Source organism: Calonectris borealis, chromosome 6 (genome assembly GCF_964195595.1).
Source record: "Calonectris borealis chromosome 6, bCalBor7.hap1.2, whole genome shotgun sequence".
NCBI lineage: Eukaryota > Metazoa > Chordata > Aves > Procellariiformes > Procellariidae > Calonectris > Calonectris borealis.
Window position 1 is genome coordinate 8,257,792 of NC_134317.1, and position 21,125 is coordinate 8,278,916.

Sequence of the window (21,125 nt, forward strand, 5' to 3'; positions counted from 1 at the left end):
TCTTTTACTCAAATGAAATTTTTAAAGTACAATTGGAACAGAGAGCAGCATCTTCCCTTTGTTCCTTGTACATTAAAAAATTGTTCTTAATTTTTCCAAAAGTCTGTCTTTCTGAAGAAAACAAACAAACAAACAAAAACCCAACCAAAAACTCAGAAAACACAACCCACAAAACAATCACTCCTTTATTTCCTTATTCGCTTTGAGTCAAAAGCTATTGCTTTCATTATCATCTATAAAGTACCATAAAAATACCATCAGCACCTTATACCTTACACAAATCTCACTACCATTTGTCTCCTTTTGCGTTTAAGTAGTCCTGAATTTCCTCATTCCTTGTAGAAAAGTGTTATTTTGGATCATAAAAGTATATGTTGCAATAAGGCACTTCACAAAAATAATCAGGGCACATAATTCAATTCTAAACATTAAAACCATTTAATTAGAAAACGAGAGAGCGTAAAAATTGCATTTATAAATAGAAAGGCTACAAGTAAATAAATCAAGAATTGTGATTTGCAAACAAAATATCAACATTCCTTCAACTGTTAATCCACTTCCTGAGTTTGCTTGCTTGGGTGCATATATAAATATTCTTTTATCTTAAATCATTTGACAGTAAACTCCAGATTTTCACTTTCTCCCAAATGAATTCAAAGAGAAAAGATCATGGGCTGCTGGCTAGTAATGCAAAATCAACATTCTCTGCAGAGTTTGGATCAGACTGCGCTATTCACCCATGTCTGCTGTCCATACTGCAAATCTAGACTTCGAGCATGGAAGATAACCACATCAAAAAAAAAAGCAAATTATTTCTCCTCAGAATCAAAATGGAAAAGTAACAGTAAGTAACAGTCATATTAACCTTTTCTGAAACAATTTTTCAGCAGTTAAAATAAACATGCCATTCGGGAAAGTGCTTTTTGTTGATCATTGACTGCAGAACTGTTATTACTGTTCATCAATTATTTCCACCTACTTTTAAAAGGCAGGTCTTTCTCATCAAAGAAATCAAGTGACAACTGTCTGATAAGTCTTTCCCTAAGACAAACTGACAAGAAGACAGAGTCTGAAGGCCTGAAATTTTAAGTTTGGTGGGTGAAAAATTTAAGTATAAAAGCTACAAAAATACGTGGTAGAAACATTAAGAACTAAACTCTGCTTTTAGTTTTCTTGATGTAGTAGATGGTAATTAACAACTCTGCTTTACCATCAGTTTGTCAGTCAATCACAGTATTTTGCAATTTTAGACCCTTCAGGTACCCTCACATAACACCAGAAATTCAGCACTGAATGAAACTAAGCACGACATATGCAGAACTACAGGCCAACTACATTACAGAAGAGCTTGATTCAGAGTCCGAAACTGGCTTATGGGTTGAAAGTTCAAACTGCAAAATGTATGTAAAACAGCTCATATCCCCAGTCTTACTTCTTACATTGAAAAAGTCAGAACACAATGATTTTATAAAGCTTGGACAAATGTAACGCAGAAAAATAAGTACTGGGAGAGATCTTTGTGTATGTTGTAAATGCATACCATGAAGTCTAGCAGTCCTAACATCTGGGTGCTTATTTGCCAAAGTGTCAAGTCCAAGGTAAGCCAAAATCCAGTGTGTATGAACAGTGTATGACAATTGAGATTGAGACACAAACATAAGATCAGAAAATCTGTTTTCAAAAAGTGTCACGCTCTCAAACACTTTTCAAGACATCCTTGAATAATGAAAATCCTGTCTACCGGGGAAACTAAAAGACAGTACAAATGCTGGAGAATTCAATGTACAACAATATTAAGAGGGTTAATCAGATACAGTGGTAAATCACAAAGAGTAGATGACGTCTCTTGGAGCTCAGATATGAAACTTTCAAACTGTTAGCCATGAAGTACTTAGTGCAGAGTACTGAATTTATAGCTAGATTTAAAGAGGATTCAGTGACTCATGACTAGCAAGCATGAATTCTACACTGAACAAATTATCTGAAACTTAAATAAAATCAGTCCAATGTTCAGTAGCAGTCAGTCCACCCACCAACCAAGTAAATGATAGGAATTATTTGGAAAGGAATGGAGAAATAAAAAGAATATCATTGAACTGTTCCATAAAAACACAGTTCTCTCCCTCCTCAAACACTGTTGCAGTTCTCGTCCCTTTCCTCAAAAAGAAGCCCAAGAACGCTGGACGCCGTTCTAAGAGGGGTAAGAAGGATCCAAGCTACAGAATGGTTTCCGTTGTTACATACAGAAATCTATAATGAATTCATTAATGATTCTTCAGCTTGGAAAAGACAACTTGGCAAAATATGAGAGGTTTACAAAACTATAATTGGCATAAAGAACATGGATAGTGACTGACTATTCATAATGTCCTGATACAAAGGAAGCCAAACAGAGCTAGTAGGAGGCAGGTTTAGAAAACCCCAAAAGTTAATGGCTCCTCCTGCAACAGGTCAGAGATTTAAGGGATGCCATGACAGAGAATTTTGTGGATGCAAGAAAGTTTGCAAAGGTTCATCATCAGACAAGTGTTTTGAAGACAGCTCTTACGGAGATCTCAAAAGTTTGTCAACAGACAGTTAGTTAATCAATAGACAAACGGATCCAGAAAATTCCCTGAGCTGAAAAAAGTTGGAAAGAGAAAGAATATGCAAAGAAGTATTACGTAACCTTGCCATGCTTTTGCTCTTCCCTGAATGTCCCAATATCGGGGGAGAAATCGGCTGCCCAGCTCAAGTGCATCTACATCAATGCATGCAGCATGGGCGGCAAACAGGAGGAGCTGGAAGCCATTGTGCAGCGGAGTAGCTATGACTTAGTCGCCATCACGGAAACATGGTGGGATGAGTCTCACGATTGGAGTGCTGCAATGGATGGCTATAAGCTCTTCAGAAGGGACAGGCGAGGAAGGAGAGGTGGTGGGGTAGCCCTGTATGTTAGGGAGTGCTTCGACTGTCTAGAGCTCAATGATAGTGATGACGAGGTCGAGTGCTTGTGGGTAAGGATGAGGGGGAAGGCCAACAAGGCAGATATCCTGCTGGGAGTCTGTTATAGACCACCTAGCCAGGACGAGGAGGCAGACGAAATACTCTACCAGAGGCTGGCAGAAGTCTCCCAGTCGCTAGCCCTTGTTCTCGTGGGGGACTTCAACTTTCCAGACGTCTGCTGGAAATACCACACGGCAGAGAGGAAACAGTCGAGGAGGTTTCTGGAGTGTGTGGAGGATAACTTCCTGACGCAGCTGGTAAGTGAGCCCACCAGGGGAGATGCCTCGCTTGACCTGCTGTTCACGAACAGAGAAGGACTGGTGGGAGATGTGGTGGTCGGAGGCCGGCTTGGGCTTAGCGACCATGAAATGGTAGAATTCTCGATACTTGGTGAAGTAAGGAGGGGGGCCAGCAAAACCGCTACCATGGACTTCCGGAGGGCGGACTTTGGCCTGCTCAGGACACTGGTCGAGAAGGTCCCTTGGGAGACAGTCCTGAAGGGCAAAGGGGTCCAGGAAGGCTGGACGTTCTTCAAGAAGGAAGTCTTAAAGGCACAGGAGCGGGCTGTCCCCATGTGCTGTAAGATGAATGGGTGGGGAAGACGACCGGCCTGGCTGAATGGGGAGCTCCGGCTGGGACTCGGGGAAAAAAAGGAGAGTTTATCACCTTTGGAAGAAGGGGCAGGCAACTCAGGAAGAGTACAGGGATCTCGTTAGGTTGTGCAGAGTAGAAATTAGAAAGGCAAAAGCCCAACTAGAACTCAACCTGGCCACTGTCGTGAGAGACAACAAAAAATGTTTTTACAAGTATATTAATGACAAGGAGAGAGCCAAGGAGAATCTCCATCCTCTATTGGATGTGGGGGGGAACGTTGCCACAAAGGACAAGGATAAGGCTGAGGTACTTAACGCCTTCTTTACCTCAGTCTTTAATAGTCAGAGCAGTTATCCTCAGGGTACTCAGCCCCCTGAGCTGGAAGACAGGGGCGGGGAGCAGGATAAACCCCCCATAATCCAAGAGGATGAAGTTAACGACCTGCTACACCACCTGGACGCTCACAAGTCTATGGGGCCGGATGGGATCCACCCGAGGGTACTGAAGGAGCTGGCGGAGGAGCTTGCCAAGCCACTCTCCATCATTTACCAGCAATCCTGGTTAACTGGGGAGGTCCCGGACAACTGGAGGCTTGCCAATGTGACGCCCATCTACAAGAAGGGCCGGAAGGAGGATCAAGGGAACTACAGGCCGGTCAGCCTGACCTCGGTGCCGGGGAAGATTATGGAGCGGTTCGTTTTGACGGTGCTCACAAGCCATGTCTGGGACAACCAGGGGATCAGGCCCAGCCAGCACAGGTTCACAGAAGGCAGGTCCTGCCTGACCAACCTGATCTCCTTCTATGACCAGGTGACCCGCCTAATGGATGAGGGAAAGGCTGTGGGTGTGGTCTACCTGGACTTCAGTAAAGCCTTTGACACTGTCTCCCACGGCATTCTCCTAGAGAAGCTGGCAGCTCACGGCCTAGACAGGTGCACTCTTCACTGGGTAAAAAACTGGCTGGACGGCCGAGCCCAGAGAGTTGTGGTCAACGGAGTTAAATCCAGTTGGTGGCCAGTCACGAGTGGTGTTCCCCAGGGCTCAGTACTGGGGCTGGTCCTGTTCAATATCTTTATCAACAATCTGGACGAGGGGATTGAGTGCTCCCTCAGTAAGTTTGCAGATGACACCAAGTTGGGCGGGAGTGTTGATCTGCTCAAGGATAGGAAGACTCTGCAGAGGGACCTGGACAGGCTGGATCGATGGGCTGAGGCCAACTGTATGAGATTCAACAAGGCCAAGTGCCGGGTCCTGCACTTCAGCCACAACAACCCCAGGCAACGCTACAGGCTTGGGGAAGAGCGGCTGAAAAGCTGCCCAGAGGAAAAGGACCTGGGGGTGCTGGTCGACAGCCGGCTGAACACGAGCCGGCAGTGTGCCCAGGTGGCCAAGAAGGCCAATGGCATCCTGGCCTGTATCAGAAATAGTGCGGCCAGCAGGAGCAGGGAGGTGACTGTGCCCCTGTACTCGGCACTGGTGAGGCTGCACCTCAAATACTGTGTTCAGTTTTGGGCCCCTCACTACAAGAAGGACATGGAGGTGCTGGAGCGTGTCCAGAGAAGGGCAATGAAGCTGGTGAAGGGCCTGGAGCACAAGCCTTATGAGGAGCAGCTGAGGGAGCTGGGGTTGTTTAGCCTGGAGAAGATAAGGCTGAGGGGAAACCTCATCGCGCTCTACAACCACCTGAAAGGAGGTTGTAGTGAGGTGGGTGTTGGTCTCTTCTCCCAAGTAACAAGCAATAGGATGAGAGGAAATGGCCTCAAGTTGCGCCAAGGGAGGATTAGATTGGACATTAGGAGAAATTTCTTTACTGAAAGAGTGGTCAGGCCTTGGAACAGGCTGCCCAGGGAAGTGGTTGAGTCACCATCCCTGAAGTATTTAAAAGACGTGTAGATGAGGCGCTTAGGGACATGGTTTAGTGGGCATGGTGGTGTTGGGTTGACAGTTGGACTCAATGATCTTAGAGGTCTTTTCCAACCTGTATGATTCTATGATTCTAAGTTTGTGAGTGCACTGACCACATGGGAGAGAACCTTTTCTCCCTTTCCTTATGTTTCTTTTAGCTTAAAAAATGAAATGAAATGTTCAGCCAAAGTATGTTGCTAAATATGAAGCACAAAAACCAATCAGAAGGAAAGGAAAGGCAATGCTGCCAGCAGCGAGACACTGATCTCGGCACATAACAGAACTATTCCTAGAAGTATAATTTTTCGTCTCTAACTTCTCCCCATTTTCATCCTCCCACTCCATGCAAGAGGTCATATGATGGGGAAATTACATACGTCACATGGAGCTATAAAGGCTGTTAAGTAAGAACCGCCTTGGTTGTCTACTCTCCCATCGAGAACAAGCTAAATGTTCCCATCTCCAATTCTTCAAAACTTGTTACGCAGACAATATACATTTAAGAAGAATGCCCACCTTGTCAAGTGGCATTAGTAACAAACTCGTACAATATTTTTCCTTTAAATATAAGTATTTTTACAGCAAGTCCTCTTCAATACACTATAATACATTCTATTAAAGCATCATCATATGTTTGTATGTTATGCATTGATGGGTATTTTCTGATATAAGCAAAATTCTGACTCCTCTCACAGCACCCCACAAAAAAAGAAATAGCAAACAGCGTAAAATGAATCTTGACTCTTTTTTCTTTCTATTAAGGGTAGAAGTATTGGAATAGTATGACAGGAAGTTGCAGGAAGAAGAACAAAGAAAAGACTTAGACCAAAACAGGAGCTAAGATGACGTGAAAGGCTTCAAACATTCCCTTTTAATTGAAATGTTCTGTAATTAAAGCCAATTTTGATAATGGAGAGCATTATCGGTTTCAATCACATTTTATTCGTTCTTTCTTTTTCACTTAGTCAGAGATAGGTCTCTCCTTAGTACTGCCAGAAATACCAGACAAAAACCCAAACCTTTGATTAAAACAAACACATCCAAAACTTGGCAAATGTTGCCCTTGATATCTTACCTTTAAGGATAATCTTTAGAAATGTAGCTAAATTCTTTAGAGCCTCCTACTTGTAATCCTCAACCCACTTAAGACTGATATAGTTATCAGAGGGAAGTAAACACGACGTTTCTTACAGTTTCTGCAGCTTACATCCTTCCTGACCTCCAGCAAGATGTCCCTACACTTCCCTACTGTAACATGGGATGAATGCCACTGGTCTCAGGCCATGGGCTGGCATTTTTTTCTGTATCCAGCAGAGCTGTCAGAAGCGATCACTGTATTCCTCCCCATTACTCGTCACGTTCAAACTAGAGTTTAGCCCCATTGAATGATGTGGGAAGACAGAACATTGTCTGTAAGCAATCCATAATTCTTGAGCTACGATAACCTGGTTAGTGTACACAGTTTAAGCAGGTGGTCTGAGCTAGCCTCACCGACTCTGTCCAGCCATGCAGCAGAGCTGGGAATATGGGGTTTTCTAGCAAAGATGAAATGACAAGTAATTTGGCATCTTTTTCTTTTACAGGCCTACCCAGATGCAGAAAAGGACCCATGTCCACAGCTATATAAAACCATGATGGCAGTTAGCTATTCAAGTCCCACCCTCAGGGTAAAAAGGTCCTGTACATACCTCAGTTCCATTTCAACCTGCTTGGTTTAAAATTAAACAATTTATCTGCAACAGCTATTCCCCAAAAGCACCTCAGTCTGGGGACTGGAAAGCTCTCCCTTTCACACTCTAATGACCGATCAGACCCAGCAGTGACATGTGTATTCTGTGGAGATTACACTTTTCATTAATTGGCCATGTTCAATATGAAGAAAAGTAGCAGGATAAATAGATTAGTCTGGTTCCATACAAGCCATGGTGGCAGATGAAAAGAGCATTGAATAGGGAAAATGAAGGAAACATGAAATAAGCAAATTACACAGATACAAGATTAGTTCAGGCTTTCTGTTTATCACAAGAATTGGATTTTATCACTTCAGATAAGACATCCCACACTGTCACCGATTCAAAGCCTATCTGCAGTGACTGCACTTTATGTACCAGTGCATATGGGCATGACTGCAGTTACAGTCTGCAAGTCACAGTTTTAATGTGCTGATGTTACAAGCATACAGTAAGCATTTTAATATGGCCAGGTATTAAGTCATACATCCTGGAAGAAACAAGACAGGCAATACTTATAGAAATGGAGCAGGGACTTGAAAAGCAGCAGTTCTAAAAAATAATACAAGGGTCTTGGCTGAGAAGTCATCTAAACATGAGTTCCTAATGGTGAAAAGGGGATATGCCTAACAAAGCATATAGTATTTCTTTTTGATTTGGTGCTGGTACGGCCCACACGCCCTTTGCTAACATTCACATTTCAAGAGGAATGTGAATAATCTTGAAAAGGTCTAGAGAAAACAGACACGTGAGAACACTTAAGGATTAGAAAGCACAAAGCTCTCAGTGGTTCAGCACGTACAGGCTTTTCAGGAGTCAACTATGTGTTACTTTGACCTCAATCTATATATTCCTACAGGGAAACAGAACAGAAACATCGTCAGTGCAGTAGACAAAGTCTGTAACTGCTACTAAGACTGGAAATTACCATTTGGAAATCTGTACCAGAAATAATGCAAAGTCTTAAGGGAAAAGGCAATTACTCGAGGATATTACCAGAGGAAATAGTGGGGTTTCCATCATGTGCTATTTAAAAATGAAGATTGGATGTTTTTTTCCAAAAAGCCATGTTTTTGCCTTAATCAGCCCATGAATATCCTGTGTGTCATACAGAATCTCAGACTAGGCAATCACAAATCTCCCCTCTGGGCATATAGGCTATTAATACATATTTCTGAATTCATGCAGACTGAATAAACAGAGAAAGATATATATTGCAGTGAAAAAAACCCCTGGTGACTAAGCAACTATCTTGTTCCTGAAATCCAACTAGTATTCAACAGGTTGTTCTGCTGATATGCGCTACAAATCAGGTCAGGAAGTATACATGATTATTACATGCAACTGCTCCTGAGAGACTGATAATGAGATCAGGAACTAAAAGTACAAGAGCCTCAGCTAGAAAAGACTCAAATGCAAGGATCCCAGCTCTGCTCCAGCATTGTGCAGACAGAAGAATAGACTGCAGATGGGGGCATACCAAGTAATTCCATACCACGAGCCAAACAGAGCAACTGTCACAGTATTTACTATGATGCAAAGCAAAATTTCCTTTTAAGACACAGATTAAATGGCTTAGTGCAATAAGCCCAAATATAAACCTGAGAGATCACACTCGAACACGCACAGCTAAAATACATATTTTTCTCAGCACAGTAGCCAAGAAGCATTCAGCTCTACCTTTTTGCTACCACTGGCAACATTCTCCCATTTCTCTTACATTTTTGTTTTGTTTTGTGTCCCTGATGGACCATTTACTTGTAGCTATCATTTTTCAAGAATTTATTCTGTATAATCAGAGTTATCAGTCTAAATGTTGCTTCCGTGGTTCAGAAAACTGCGCAAGACTGATATTCTCATGCCAATGAAGAGAAAAGGAAAGAAACAATGAGACACGGGTGCTCTTACACTGTTGTATCGTTTGGTCCTATGTATGGCACAGCACATACTGATCAGTTCCTTTTTCAGTTGACAAGAGGCTTAAAATAAGGTCTTTTTAGGCAGGAGGGAAGGCATGCAGAGTATATAGGCACACAGAGCTAAAGGTAACTTGGAAGAAATCCAATTATTAGTAAGTAATCACTTTTCTTTGAAAACTGCATGAGACACACACTCCCAGGTGTGGCAGCCCGGAAGGAGCTCCAGAAAAGGACAGTGGACAAAAAGCAGAGACCACTGTGAGCTTAACAACACTTTAACTTGGTGAAAATATGACCAAACCTCGGTGGTGTTATTCTGCAGCTCTCGTCTGCAGATGGGAGACAATGCAGTAATTGCAATATTTAAGAAACAAAACTCTGATATTATTACAGGGAGATAAAATGAGATTGAACACTTCTAGGGTCTATAGTGAAACACAATTTCCAGTTCAAAATGCAGCACATCTTTGGTTGTAGATATAAGAAAAGAAATAATTGAAAGACACATTTGCTTATGACTGATTAAAGTTCACAAAGCCTCTGACACCTTCAATTTCCCATTACTTTTAACAGCTTCTACATTTTCCAAAATTATTGTGATATCAAGACTATAAAAATTTTTTATTCTACCAGAAAGGTGTACGTAAATAGCAAAGGATCCACATCAATCTAGACAGAAGTTTCCTCATCAGAAAGACTTCAAAATGTTCAGTTTAATTATTTAAATATGTTTATTTTCAGAAAAAGAACTTAATAGATGTAGAAAGAAGGGATATTTTTAAATTTAGAGTTATGCTTTATTGTACTGATCAAAATAAATTTGTTCAAGTATATGAGTATAGAAAACTCACCTTCCAGAAATGATCTACTTTGCCATAAACGAGAGATTGATTCTGCCTTTTGATGTCGTTAATGTGTTTAATGTCACTGGAATTCAGATGCTGCTCTACCACAAATCCGAGGAAGCTGTTATCTGGAGTGTGAGCTATAAGAAAAGAAGCATATTCAAAACCTTTTAAAGTATCAGTTAATGTTATAAAAGCGTGAATGTTGTCAGAAAAGTAGGTATAAGGAACATAATATTCAACAGATCACTTCCTTCACATTCATACAGAGAGATACATTTGCTTGCTTTATTATTGAGAATAGTTCTTAATTTTAAGTCCTGCTGCATATGTCTACTAAAGTAAGCAGTTATTTTCTGGCTCGTTTCTGACAATAAAAATTCTGTAGCTGGACCGAGGCCAATGATAATGATTTTTTGTGTGCTGAGCTTTATTTTATTATTAGACATGAGAGAACCAGAAGAAATCCAGCTTGACAATCTCAGAGATGCAATATGAACAATTTGAAAAAACCCTGGATTTATGCTCGTTAACAAAGCTGTATGTTGCTCAATGTCATAAATAAATTTCAGTAAATTTCTTGGGTTCCCCTCCTATAAGAAGAGCTAAGACCAACCATCCAACTCACTGCATATTATGTATCCATACTAATTACTAACCTACAAAGTCACACTATGCATATCAGGATACAAATTTCACTGCCTAATTCACTCAGATATATCTATCATAAAATATTGAAAGGTGACAACTGAAGTTGGCAAAATTATTGTTAATCCAATGCCCAGACAAAAAAAGTGCATGCAAAGGATATGCAATTTACTCTTAGTTTTCTATATTATTTTTAGCCTCTGTTGGTCTTTTTCCAGCAGTGACATCCAGCAATACTAGCCACTGTTGTCCTCCTATAAAGACACAGACCTATAGTCTCATTAAAACGAAGGGTTTTTGTTGTTTTGTTTTGGTTTTTTTTCTTTTTGTAGACAGGGTGTTTAATCCAGGGACGGACTCCAACATTCAAGGCTTCAGGTAAAAATCTATCCCTACTATATAAAAATTCCTTCAACGTGGGATTTTTGTGCCTCTCTAAAAAGTATCATAGCCTCACAAGTTTACATAGAAATAGGCTGCGATAAACACTAGGATCTCCTCTATAAGCCTCCCTTTTAAATTCTGGCACACAAGCTGACAACTTCTTACTAACCACACTTTGCAAAGTTAAAAAAACTCAAAACAAAAAAAAACCCAAAGGCAACGCCCCAGGCACTTATGACACATGCAATGCTAAACCTATGGTCAGAGTTCTAAAAAAAAACAAAAAAATAAAAATTCTACCGCAATTTGGTTTTGCTTTTTGATTCCTGAAAATCAGCTAACTGGATAATGCAGTAGAACAGAGAAACCATACACAGTGTACGCTTCCCTCTGCCATTACATTTAGTCTTTCAAATGACAATTACTCTTTTTTCACAAAAAAATGTCTCGGCAAGAGCTAGGCACTCACTGAGACCCAAGGACTTTTTAGAATTTAGCATAGCAAATGGCACATTGCAAATAAGCCTGAAAAGGGGCATTTTTCCATCCTTTCATATTTTTGGATGAGAGATTGCATTCAAAGGAGAGGCAAGACAGTACATACTCAAAAGAAAAATAAACCTTTGTTAAAGTTAGCACTTAGAACTGGTGGAATTCAGTGCCTCAAACATCACTGACAGGAAGCACTCAGATGGATTTTTAAGCAAGATCGTGCAGTTTTAAAAGTAACAGTGCTGTTATTTTGCATAAAAGAATTTAAATAAAAAACATAAAAAGGGGAAAAAAACCCTCATGCTTCTGGAGAGCTCAGAGAACAGTCAAGCATTTGGTAATATGCCACAGATTTGAATATGGCTTGCTTGTTGCTCAGTAATAATTTTCTGCCCTTATAATCAGAGTTCTCAAAACATAACAGAGTCTGGGGATCTTGGGAAGCTGTCCAGGGTTCCAATCTGTCATAAAATCTTTTCTGATGCATAGCATGCACTTTTAATCACAACCCCATAAAGATGGTGCTGTCTCTGCAGCAGAGAACTGAAAACAAAAATAAACTTTAAATATCGCATAACACTGACTCTTCTACACCTAGTACAAAAAGAAGCAAAATCCCTGAATAATCTATAGCACTGGAAACACTCATGCTTCAAAACGAGTTTGCTTGCCATCTCTTTACCACTTTTCCTGCAAAGGAAACACATCAGTCACTTCCAGTAGTAAAAATTGGAAGTGGTTATTTATTGAAATTCCAATATACTCATACTCTTCTGAAAATTCATTAAGAAGTAATTTGCTCCGAACAAGAGATTGTAACAATAGTATATACTGCCACAACAGAGATCTTCTATAGAGGAGATTTACTTTCTTCTGCATTTCATGGAGTGGGATTGAGGAGTGCACACACAGAGTTGTACCACAAGTATTCACGCAACTATTTTCCTCAAGTGCATCACCACTGTTGGTGCTATCTTGAACAGGATCTCACACACAAATTTCCCAACATCTGGACTACTTAAATACAGCATGATTGAGCTTTCGGCTCCTTTTCCATTTAGGACATAAACCAATAAAAATTAGCAAATCGTGTGGATATGGAACAAGCTCTGCTTACTAATGTCCAGACACAAACTCTGCAACCACTTCCAAGTCACATTTCCCCACCATGTGTTTTGTTACTTGCTTCGAAACAACTGTGAATGCAGTCTTTTATCTTTTGAACAACCTTCACTTATATTTCTCTGGAAAAACCTGCACAGCAAATGTTGACAGACAAAATATGCCTCTCAAGAATTTTACAGGGCAACTGAAATCAAAAGCATGTCAACCAGACAGCAGCATGTATAATTCTGCTATGAAAAGCAGAAAAGTTTGAAAGACTTGACTATGAAATCTGATGAGAGAGAACAGTGCATGCCCTGGCCTTAGTCTCAGACAGGGACCACCACCAAACTTTGGAGGACAGGCTGGTCACTAGCAAGTGTTTTACAGACTCGGGCTGAGAAGTTGCTGCAAACAACAGCGTGCACTTTCCTCTTTCCTAAGCCTCACTTACCCTCAAGCTAGCTGGCAGTGGTGAATCTTTCTGCACCTTTCAGAGGTAACAAACTTGAATCGCTACTACAACATGCAAAAGAGAAAGATCCTTTGATTCTAGAACCTAGTGCCATAAAGTCAAAGACTAGGGCTGGAGCAGGTCACTGTAATTAATCTGACCCAATTTATACAGAATTTATATTCTTCTTCTGTTCTGTTTCTTTTTTAGTGTTGTTTTTTGTGTGTTTGTTTGGTTTTTTAAGATATTTATACACACAGTGATACTTACGGAACATTGTATAAAACTGCTGTGGATTAAGGTTCCACTTTCCCCATGGTGTCTTGTGGCCTTTAGACTGGGCATAATGGGCATGGTTAAACTCTGGTTCAGTTCCAAAGGAATCCAGAACTCTTAGCATACACCTAAAAGAAAGAAAAAAAATTTACTGGAGGTACACATGCATATGTGTATATATAAGCATGTGTGTATATACACAGTTATGATAATTAAGATGTGTTTTGTTTTTGTTTCCAACTGTGGATGATTTATAAACTGAAGGTACATTTTAATTTCAAACATTTCTGTTCATATTACATTCACAAAGACATTACAATCAGCAAATTCAAAGATATATCAGACATTCAAATAGCAACCCTGCAGCTTATTTTGGGTTTCTTTGTTCTTACAGAATGAAGTTATGCTTTAACATCCAAGTAGAACTTATGGGAATGCTACTGTGGTCACCTACATTCTTGGGGCTCTGAAGTAGAATTTAGGCAGAAGAAGAGAGGATTCTTCATCTATTTTCTAATGTTCTCGCCCATTACTACAAAATCAATGCAACAGCCAAGGGCCACATGCCAAGAAGATCAGAGCAGAATAGTACTTTGTCTTTAGACAATTGTATTTAGTCTCCAGATTCTAACTTCTGGGTCAATTAGACCTACTGGAGAAGCACTGAAGACAGTTTAATTTGCTGAATGCTTGCAGTCAGACAGACCATTTATTTGTTTATGAAACATTTTGTCACAGACTTTTGAAGAAACAATATAAAAGTCAAATGTCTGCAACAACCAGTCTACAATTAAGAGAAACCTTGGCATTGGATTACAAAGGGTCTGGGATGAGAGAATCACACTCAGTCCTTTATTTAAACTATTAATTCCTTGAAAAAAAAAATTACTTCATTTATGAGTGGCTACTTTCAAAAAAGGATCCATAGTACATGAAAGGCAGAAAAAGTCTCAGTATGAAGAAGAGGGCATACATTCTAGCATACAGATTCTAGAAGTTATGTTTCCAAAATGCAGCCTGACAAACCTTTGATATGGCTTGGACAGAAAATTTATGGCTGTCATATTGACCACTGGCTCCACTGCAAATGAATTGGATTATATGGCTCCAAAGCTGCTGACCCTACCATTCCTCAGCCCTCCACAAACAAAATTTTCGGAAAAGACTTATATAGGATGTGTTCCTACATCATGTGCCACTATGTTGTAAAGACATGAACTCTTATCACTGCACATTGTATCACTGGGCTTGTATGTGCTAACAGACACAACCTCACGGGCAGAGAAGGGAGGTAGCTGCAAAAGTTACTATTAAAAATGGCTATATTTCCCAGCCTTCAACATTTCCTGTGCTCCACGCCATACTGTTCAGTAAAACACCAGGATTTTGGCTTTAAAATGTGAAATAATTTAGTCCCCAAAAGGTGAAAAAACTTAGCTCCAACCATTTTTCAGCTTTAAAAGATGGAAGAATTTAGTCCCAAAAATACATTTACATATTTCTTATATGTTGCTCCTTTCTCTAAAGTATTCATTAAATTGGGAAATAGAAAAAAGCCAGCAACTTTTAAACTCTCATATGAAATGCCACCTTTGTATTTGAAAGTACAAATAGGGCAAATTTGCTTTTTTTTTTTAAATCTTCACAGAGATCTTTCAAGCAAAAAGAAAGTCAAAATATACAACACATTATGATTCACCAAACAACATAGCTGACAGATCAGTTTCTGTGCAATGTTTTATGTCAATTGTTCTCAATGAAAATATTTTACAATAGTAGCAATTATCTCTGCATCAAACAAAATACTCCAGCAGGACCAAAACAACTTCTGCACTGATGAATCATTCAGTAATAAAAGCCCTGTTACTTCTTGGCAGGCCTTAAAACAAAATTCTTATCAAACATACAGCTTTTGGCCAGGTACTTGAGTACACGGGAATGGGTGAAAGCTACTGATGCAACATCACTGGAGTTTGTCAAATTATATATATCTAAAGAGCACTACATCGCATGCAATCATCTCAAAGTGCTTTGTTTCCTTTCTTTTTTCCTGTATTCAGATGTAAGGTATGTAGCACTAACTGTTCTTAGGGATATGTGTAACTATGTCCAATACACACAGGGTCTCTGAAGCAGGACAGGAAACGTGATGCCATGGAAACTAAGCTAAACCAGGAAGCAGGGAAAACAAAATATATTTATATGATTCAGGCATAAAGAAAGTTAGAACGACAAGATAAAAAGATCACAGCTGAAAGTACAAGCGTGTGCAGAAATGGTATGAGAGATCAAAGGTTAAAGTGCTGAAACTAATCCCTGAAATGCAGCAGAAAAGAACTGGTAAAGTAATTAAAATTTAGAAATGAATGTAAATAATGCCAGTTACGGTGAACTGATATTTTAACATACGTAGGAGCGTCTCAATTGTCTGACCAAGTACTATATTCTCCATTCGTTTCACTTAGTGGTTTAAATCTCTTTCAATTGAACTATTTTTAAACAAAATTTTGATTTTACATCTAATGTTTTAGCATTTCTAAAGCAAAAGAATTTATTTCGAAAATGTCAAAACAGGTTTTTTTTTTTAAAGCAGGAATATATTTTAAATAAAAATGTTAATTTAGTGTGATTTTAACTTTAGTTTTTCAGTCAGTTGCCCCCTCCTTCCTAAAGTGTCACCTAGCTTTAGCAGGAAGTTGCAGAGAATTACAGCATGCCTTGGAATTGGTGTCAGACTGATTTGTCTATTCAATAACTAATTAAAAAGCGGATTGGTGGGTAGCAAACTGCTTATAGAAACATCCATATTAAAGTATTCTTCTAAGATATTAGACGTGACAATTTGGGGGCTTATAAAAAAAATTTGGACACAAGTAACCCAGGATTATGACCATTTTTAAAGTGACTGTTTTTCCTTAAATATTGGGCACAAGCACAATCTTAAGTGGGCTGTCCTAGTGGAAGTACTTATACACATTTATTCATATCCTTCCTCCACCTGAGATTATAATACCTAACTATACTTAGGTATACTTCATCTTTGTCTAAAGAGCAATGCTGTCCAGCAGCACCCATCACCGTCAGCAACTAGTGCCTATGCCAGCATAAACTGTTAAAGGATACATATATGCCAGTGGCTGCAGACATCTTCCTGGGAGCAAGCTGGTCAAAACCCAACCAATTCTGGTTTGGAAGCTTTGTAGGTGCATTGATTTCAGGCGCAGCCATGTGCCAGCACAGATACACAGACTCCAGACTGTTTTGGCTTATGTCCAGCCAGCTCAGATCATAAGCAGCTCATATCTGCCTATAGAAATCCTTGCCGACACACACATTAACTTTCAGGCCACTCAGAACTTGCATTTAAAATGTAAAAACTTAGTCAGAAAATTACCCTCCTAAAGCAGATGTATTCTAGAGAACATGTAAGTAGCAGGAATATTGCTCATTTTTCAGGATAGCTGTCATGTTAATTTATTTCAAGAATAAAGCCAGTTGGATTTTTGGCATATGGGAATGAGTCATTGCTAGAGAGACTGTAGAAAAATGAAAAAGTACCAGATTCTTATGCGCTGTATGGAGGATGCGGCTGCTAAGAAAGGCAATGAGCTGCACTCCTCAAACTATATTAAGCTACTAATTTTTATGTTGCTTCACTGCACATAAACTGCATTCAAATATCCAGTCTTCAGAACTGAAAAATACAGCATGTCCAAGCATTCTTCTGCTTGAAAAAAAGGTGCACCCAAAACCAAGATCTGTTTTGCTATATTCATGCTATTTACAGCACCAATTATACCACAGATAAAGCATGTACTACCAAGAGTCATTGGTGCTACAGATCTCAGACGTACAAAACAGTATTTCAGTTGTTCAGAAATACTCACCTCTCAGAGCAGCAGGGTCATTCTTTTCAGCTAGCAGTTCTAGAAACCTGATTTGCAATTACCAAAAATGTCCTCAGGGCTCAAGTTCACTCACAAAGACTATAAATGGCACTCTTATCAAGAGACTGTTCTGAAGGCACAGGTGTATTCTACCACTCTATTCAAATCTGAAGTGAATAAACAAGTTTTTATTTGTATTTGAGTCTGGTCTGCATAAACTAGACTGAGCTGACCAGCACGTCTGCTGAAAAACTGTATGACATAAAGCAAAACACTTCTTTCAAGACAGAATTATTCCTACTGACATTAACTACAGCTGAGTGAGAAAGTGAAGTTTGTAAAGAACAAGGGCTATAAGGCAGCTTAATTTGTGATAATGTTTACTTTACTGGAATGAATTAAACAAAGACATATAATTAGGCTCTTACACTGGACTTACTAGTTTTAACTTAAAAATATTTTGACGACAAAATTTATGAGGTAACTCATGATGCTGAGAGGAAAAAAAAAAATGATTGCAAGAGGCTCCTCAAAAAGGAGATAGCTCGCCTGAAGCTATGAATTATCTCTTCTGCTCTAATCAATTCTGGTAGTCTCTGCTAGACTCTGGACCCCGTTTAGTACGCTGAACTTGAGGAACAGTATCAAGTAATTAGAGAGATTCCCAACAAATGCAACAAGTTTGATGAAAGGTCTGCAAAACCTGAATTGTAAGTAATGATCCAAACCCCTAAATTTATTTTGAAGAAAAGCAAATTGAAAGAAAAGCAGTATATAAAATGTTCTAGAGGCTGGCAGAGAGGGGAAGGAAGTACTTTATTCCCCAGAACCATATTAGAATAAGCAGTAACAGGCAGTTTATAAGAAATCAGGCCAAGAAAAACACTTTAAAGAAAAGTTTAACAATATAAAACAATGGTTGGGCATCTTTTGGAGTCTTCAGTAAAAGATTAGGCAAAAATCTCTCAAGGAGGACAAATATATCCAATCTAATTTTCAGCAAGGGTATAGACTAGATGAGGTCCGCTTCCATCCCATGAAATCCAATGTTGTAGAAGAGAGGCATTAAGTAATTTTTTTTCTTCTTCAAAACCCTAACAAAACCTCATATACTACCGCTAAGGTATTTATTTAGAGTTAAATTTTATTCTATTCTCCTAAACCAGAAAAAGTCAGTCATTACCACAAATTAGGAATCAATGAAAAACAGATTGATAATTTAAGATTTAATGATTCATGAAATAAGCACGAAAACTTGAAGAGCAAATCTAATAATCTCAATTTCATGGTGTATTTCCATATCTTCATTATAAAATATACCAAATAGGAAACTGAAAAAAAAAGGGAAGAAATATTTTAAATTTATAAGTATGGTTTTATATCCTGACCACAAGACTGTATGTGATTGCCTAGTGACAATTACATCTGGCAGACAGACAACCAACTGTAGCTCCGTGGAAAATGGGATTATCTTTATTAGCAGGCTCCTAAAACCCAGAGTATCTGTTTACTCCTCTGCTTCAAAAAAGAGATTAAGAGTAATCTAATCTGCAACGTTGATCACAGTACTCTCATTTAAAATTATGCTGAAAAGATCCAATGCTCTAGAAAATCCTGAGGCGGAGAGAAAACAATTTTTCTTTCTGCAGCGAACACCTTTCAATACCTTCCTTCAAGGAGGGTTTACTGGACTTTACGGATCATGAAACACAGCTAATTCGATTAGGTATAGAAAAATCAAAGTCAGTAAATTAGATTTGGTTTTATTTCATGCTGATATGCATTCATACAACACATGGGATGCTTGCTGATTTAAAGTTATTGACAAAAAGAAATGTGGTTCTAAAACTGCAGATACTAAGAAGGCTGTACAAAGTAATTTCCTGTGATCGCCATCTTCTATTTCTAATGGAAAGATGTTTATAGATTACAGAAGCAACAACAACTGCAGTTACCAGCAGGTTTATTCTTTAGACCTACCCCTGAAGACAACTTTCTGCCCAGCATCTTAAGAGAACAGAACAGAAAAAATTGCATTGCTGTTGTTGAGTGATACAACTAGAATAGATAAATCTCCACAATCATCAATCCAGTATGGCTACAAACCCTGGCAAGCAAAACATGCCTTTGGTATTCCAACTAAACAACAAAATCCAATAAACTCTCAGCTCATCTACTAATTTACAGAACAAAAGGGGGGCGGTGTAAAGAAAGGCAAAGATGATGACTCAACAAGATAATATAATTTATTAAGATTAAAAATGCTTGAATCCAAGAATCCCAAATTTGCTGGAGGGGGATAAAGATGGTATGCAACAGATAATAGCCCCTTTATTCCTAAGAGTGAAAGACAACAGAGAACCACATTTTTACTTTCAAATACATTCAAATTCATGTGGATGTACTCACCTCAGTATTTTGACATGTGTTATTCAACAAAAGCTCTTTAACAAAGCAGTTAAGAGGTCAAATAAGTGTTATACTTACTGGTAATGTACCCATGATGGACCAAGGGTTTTCTTAAATTGAGTGAGTCCCACAATATCAATGTAAATGAGTTCTACAACTTTATCCCCCTGGGTAGGGCAGCCAGATCTGTTACCTACAACCTTCTTCATAATCCTAAACAAAGAAAGAAGGAATATGGAAAAGTATTACTTTCCAAATACCTTGAATAGATGTTGTAATATTATTTATACCAATAATTCCCCTTTCAAAAAAAGCCTTTTCCAAAGGCTTTTCCAAATCAGGAACCATGTAAGAACATTCAAATGCTAAAGATGTTCAGCATTTGTTAAAGAACTGTTTATACATTAGTGAAGCGCTAATTTTCACTAAAATCCTCATCGAATTTAAACAAGAGAGTAATATGGTTGGAATGTTTAAAAATAGAGAGCTTTGAAATTATTTGAAATAATTTCTGACTTCTATTGACAGTTTTATAGTGTAAGAGCTCTCTATGAAATGATGCTGTCATGTTTGTTATAAAAAATGAAAGCTACAGAAAAAGTGTATGTGCTCAAGCTTAAAACATATGTTTTATGCTTAATGCTGAACTAGTATACAAAGCAAGACAAAGATGAGTGAGGTAGCAATTTGACGTAACATAAACAATTAACTACATCAAAAGAAATGTGTTTAAAGTATTTAAACCTTTATTTTAAAATCAGATCCTGAATGAAGAATAGCAGAAACTGTGGAATAGGAAACAGAATTAGGCTACTCTGTAACATTTCCTATTGCAGCTGGTTAAAACACCTAGAATGTTAAAGAATAAGCTACTGAGTTTGAATTTTAAACCATTCATTTATGAAGTCTCAAGAGCCTGAAATTACAATGAAAACACATTATCCTTTTCATAGCACATATACTTAGCTCATGAAAATTATCTTATTGTCTGTTTAGTGAATTATCATTTCCATTTTATGCTTCAAGAAATTATATACTGTTAATAAAAGCTTCAAGAGTTTACAATTCTTTTTTTTTTTTGTATTCCAGTTTCAAAAGTGAAAGTAATCTCCTTACTCCTTGAGCTCTGCCAGTGAAGCTGAAATCCTGATGTCATGGCCCAGTAAGTAGAGAGATGTAATTAAATCACTCCACTGGACTAATTCACCAAGTGGGCCACCACTAAACGCATTTTCTGCAATCTTGAATCCAGATTCTTTTGTCAAAAGCCCCAGATGAACAAGAATCTGGAAAGGAAAGTCATATGTTAGAGTTACCGACATTAAACATGCAACTAGTATACCTCACAGAATTTTTTCTATTAAATTCCAACTATAGCCAAAAAATCAACCAAAAAAATCCAGTACTCGCACCCCAATAATTCAATTTTGTAATGGATCTCTAGAACAGTAATTATAAGAATGTTACCGCATTGTTTTGCACTATTATCTGCC

The 21,125-nt window shown here is 38.7% G+C and overlaps 1 protein-coding gene across 2 annotated transcripts in view; it reads right to left on the reverse strand.

The window, feature by feature from the left end:
• The window catches only part of MGAT5 (alpha-1,6-mannosylglycoprotein 6-beta-N-acetylglucosaminyltransferase), a 127,362-nt gene that overhangs the window by 22,729 nt on the left and 83,508 nt on the right, over positions 1-21,125 (reverse strand). For both annotated transcript variants that reach the window (XM_075152765.1, XM_075152766.1), the window contains exons 8-11: positions 20,749-20,918; positions 19,711-19,845; positions 13,331-13,464; positions 9,985-10,118 (exon numbers count right to left, since the gene is read on the reverse strand). In XM_075152765.1, the coding sequence (XP_075008866.1) occupies positions 9,985-10,118; positions 13,331-13,464; positions 19,711-19,845; positions 20,749-20,918 (573 nt within the window). The remainder of the gene's footprint in view (positions 1-9,984; positions 10,119-13,330; positions 13,465-19,710; positions 19,846-20,748; positions 20,919-21,125) is intronic.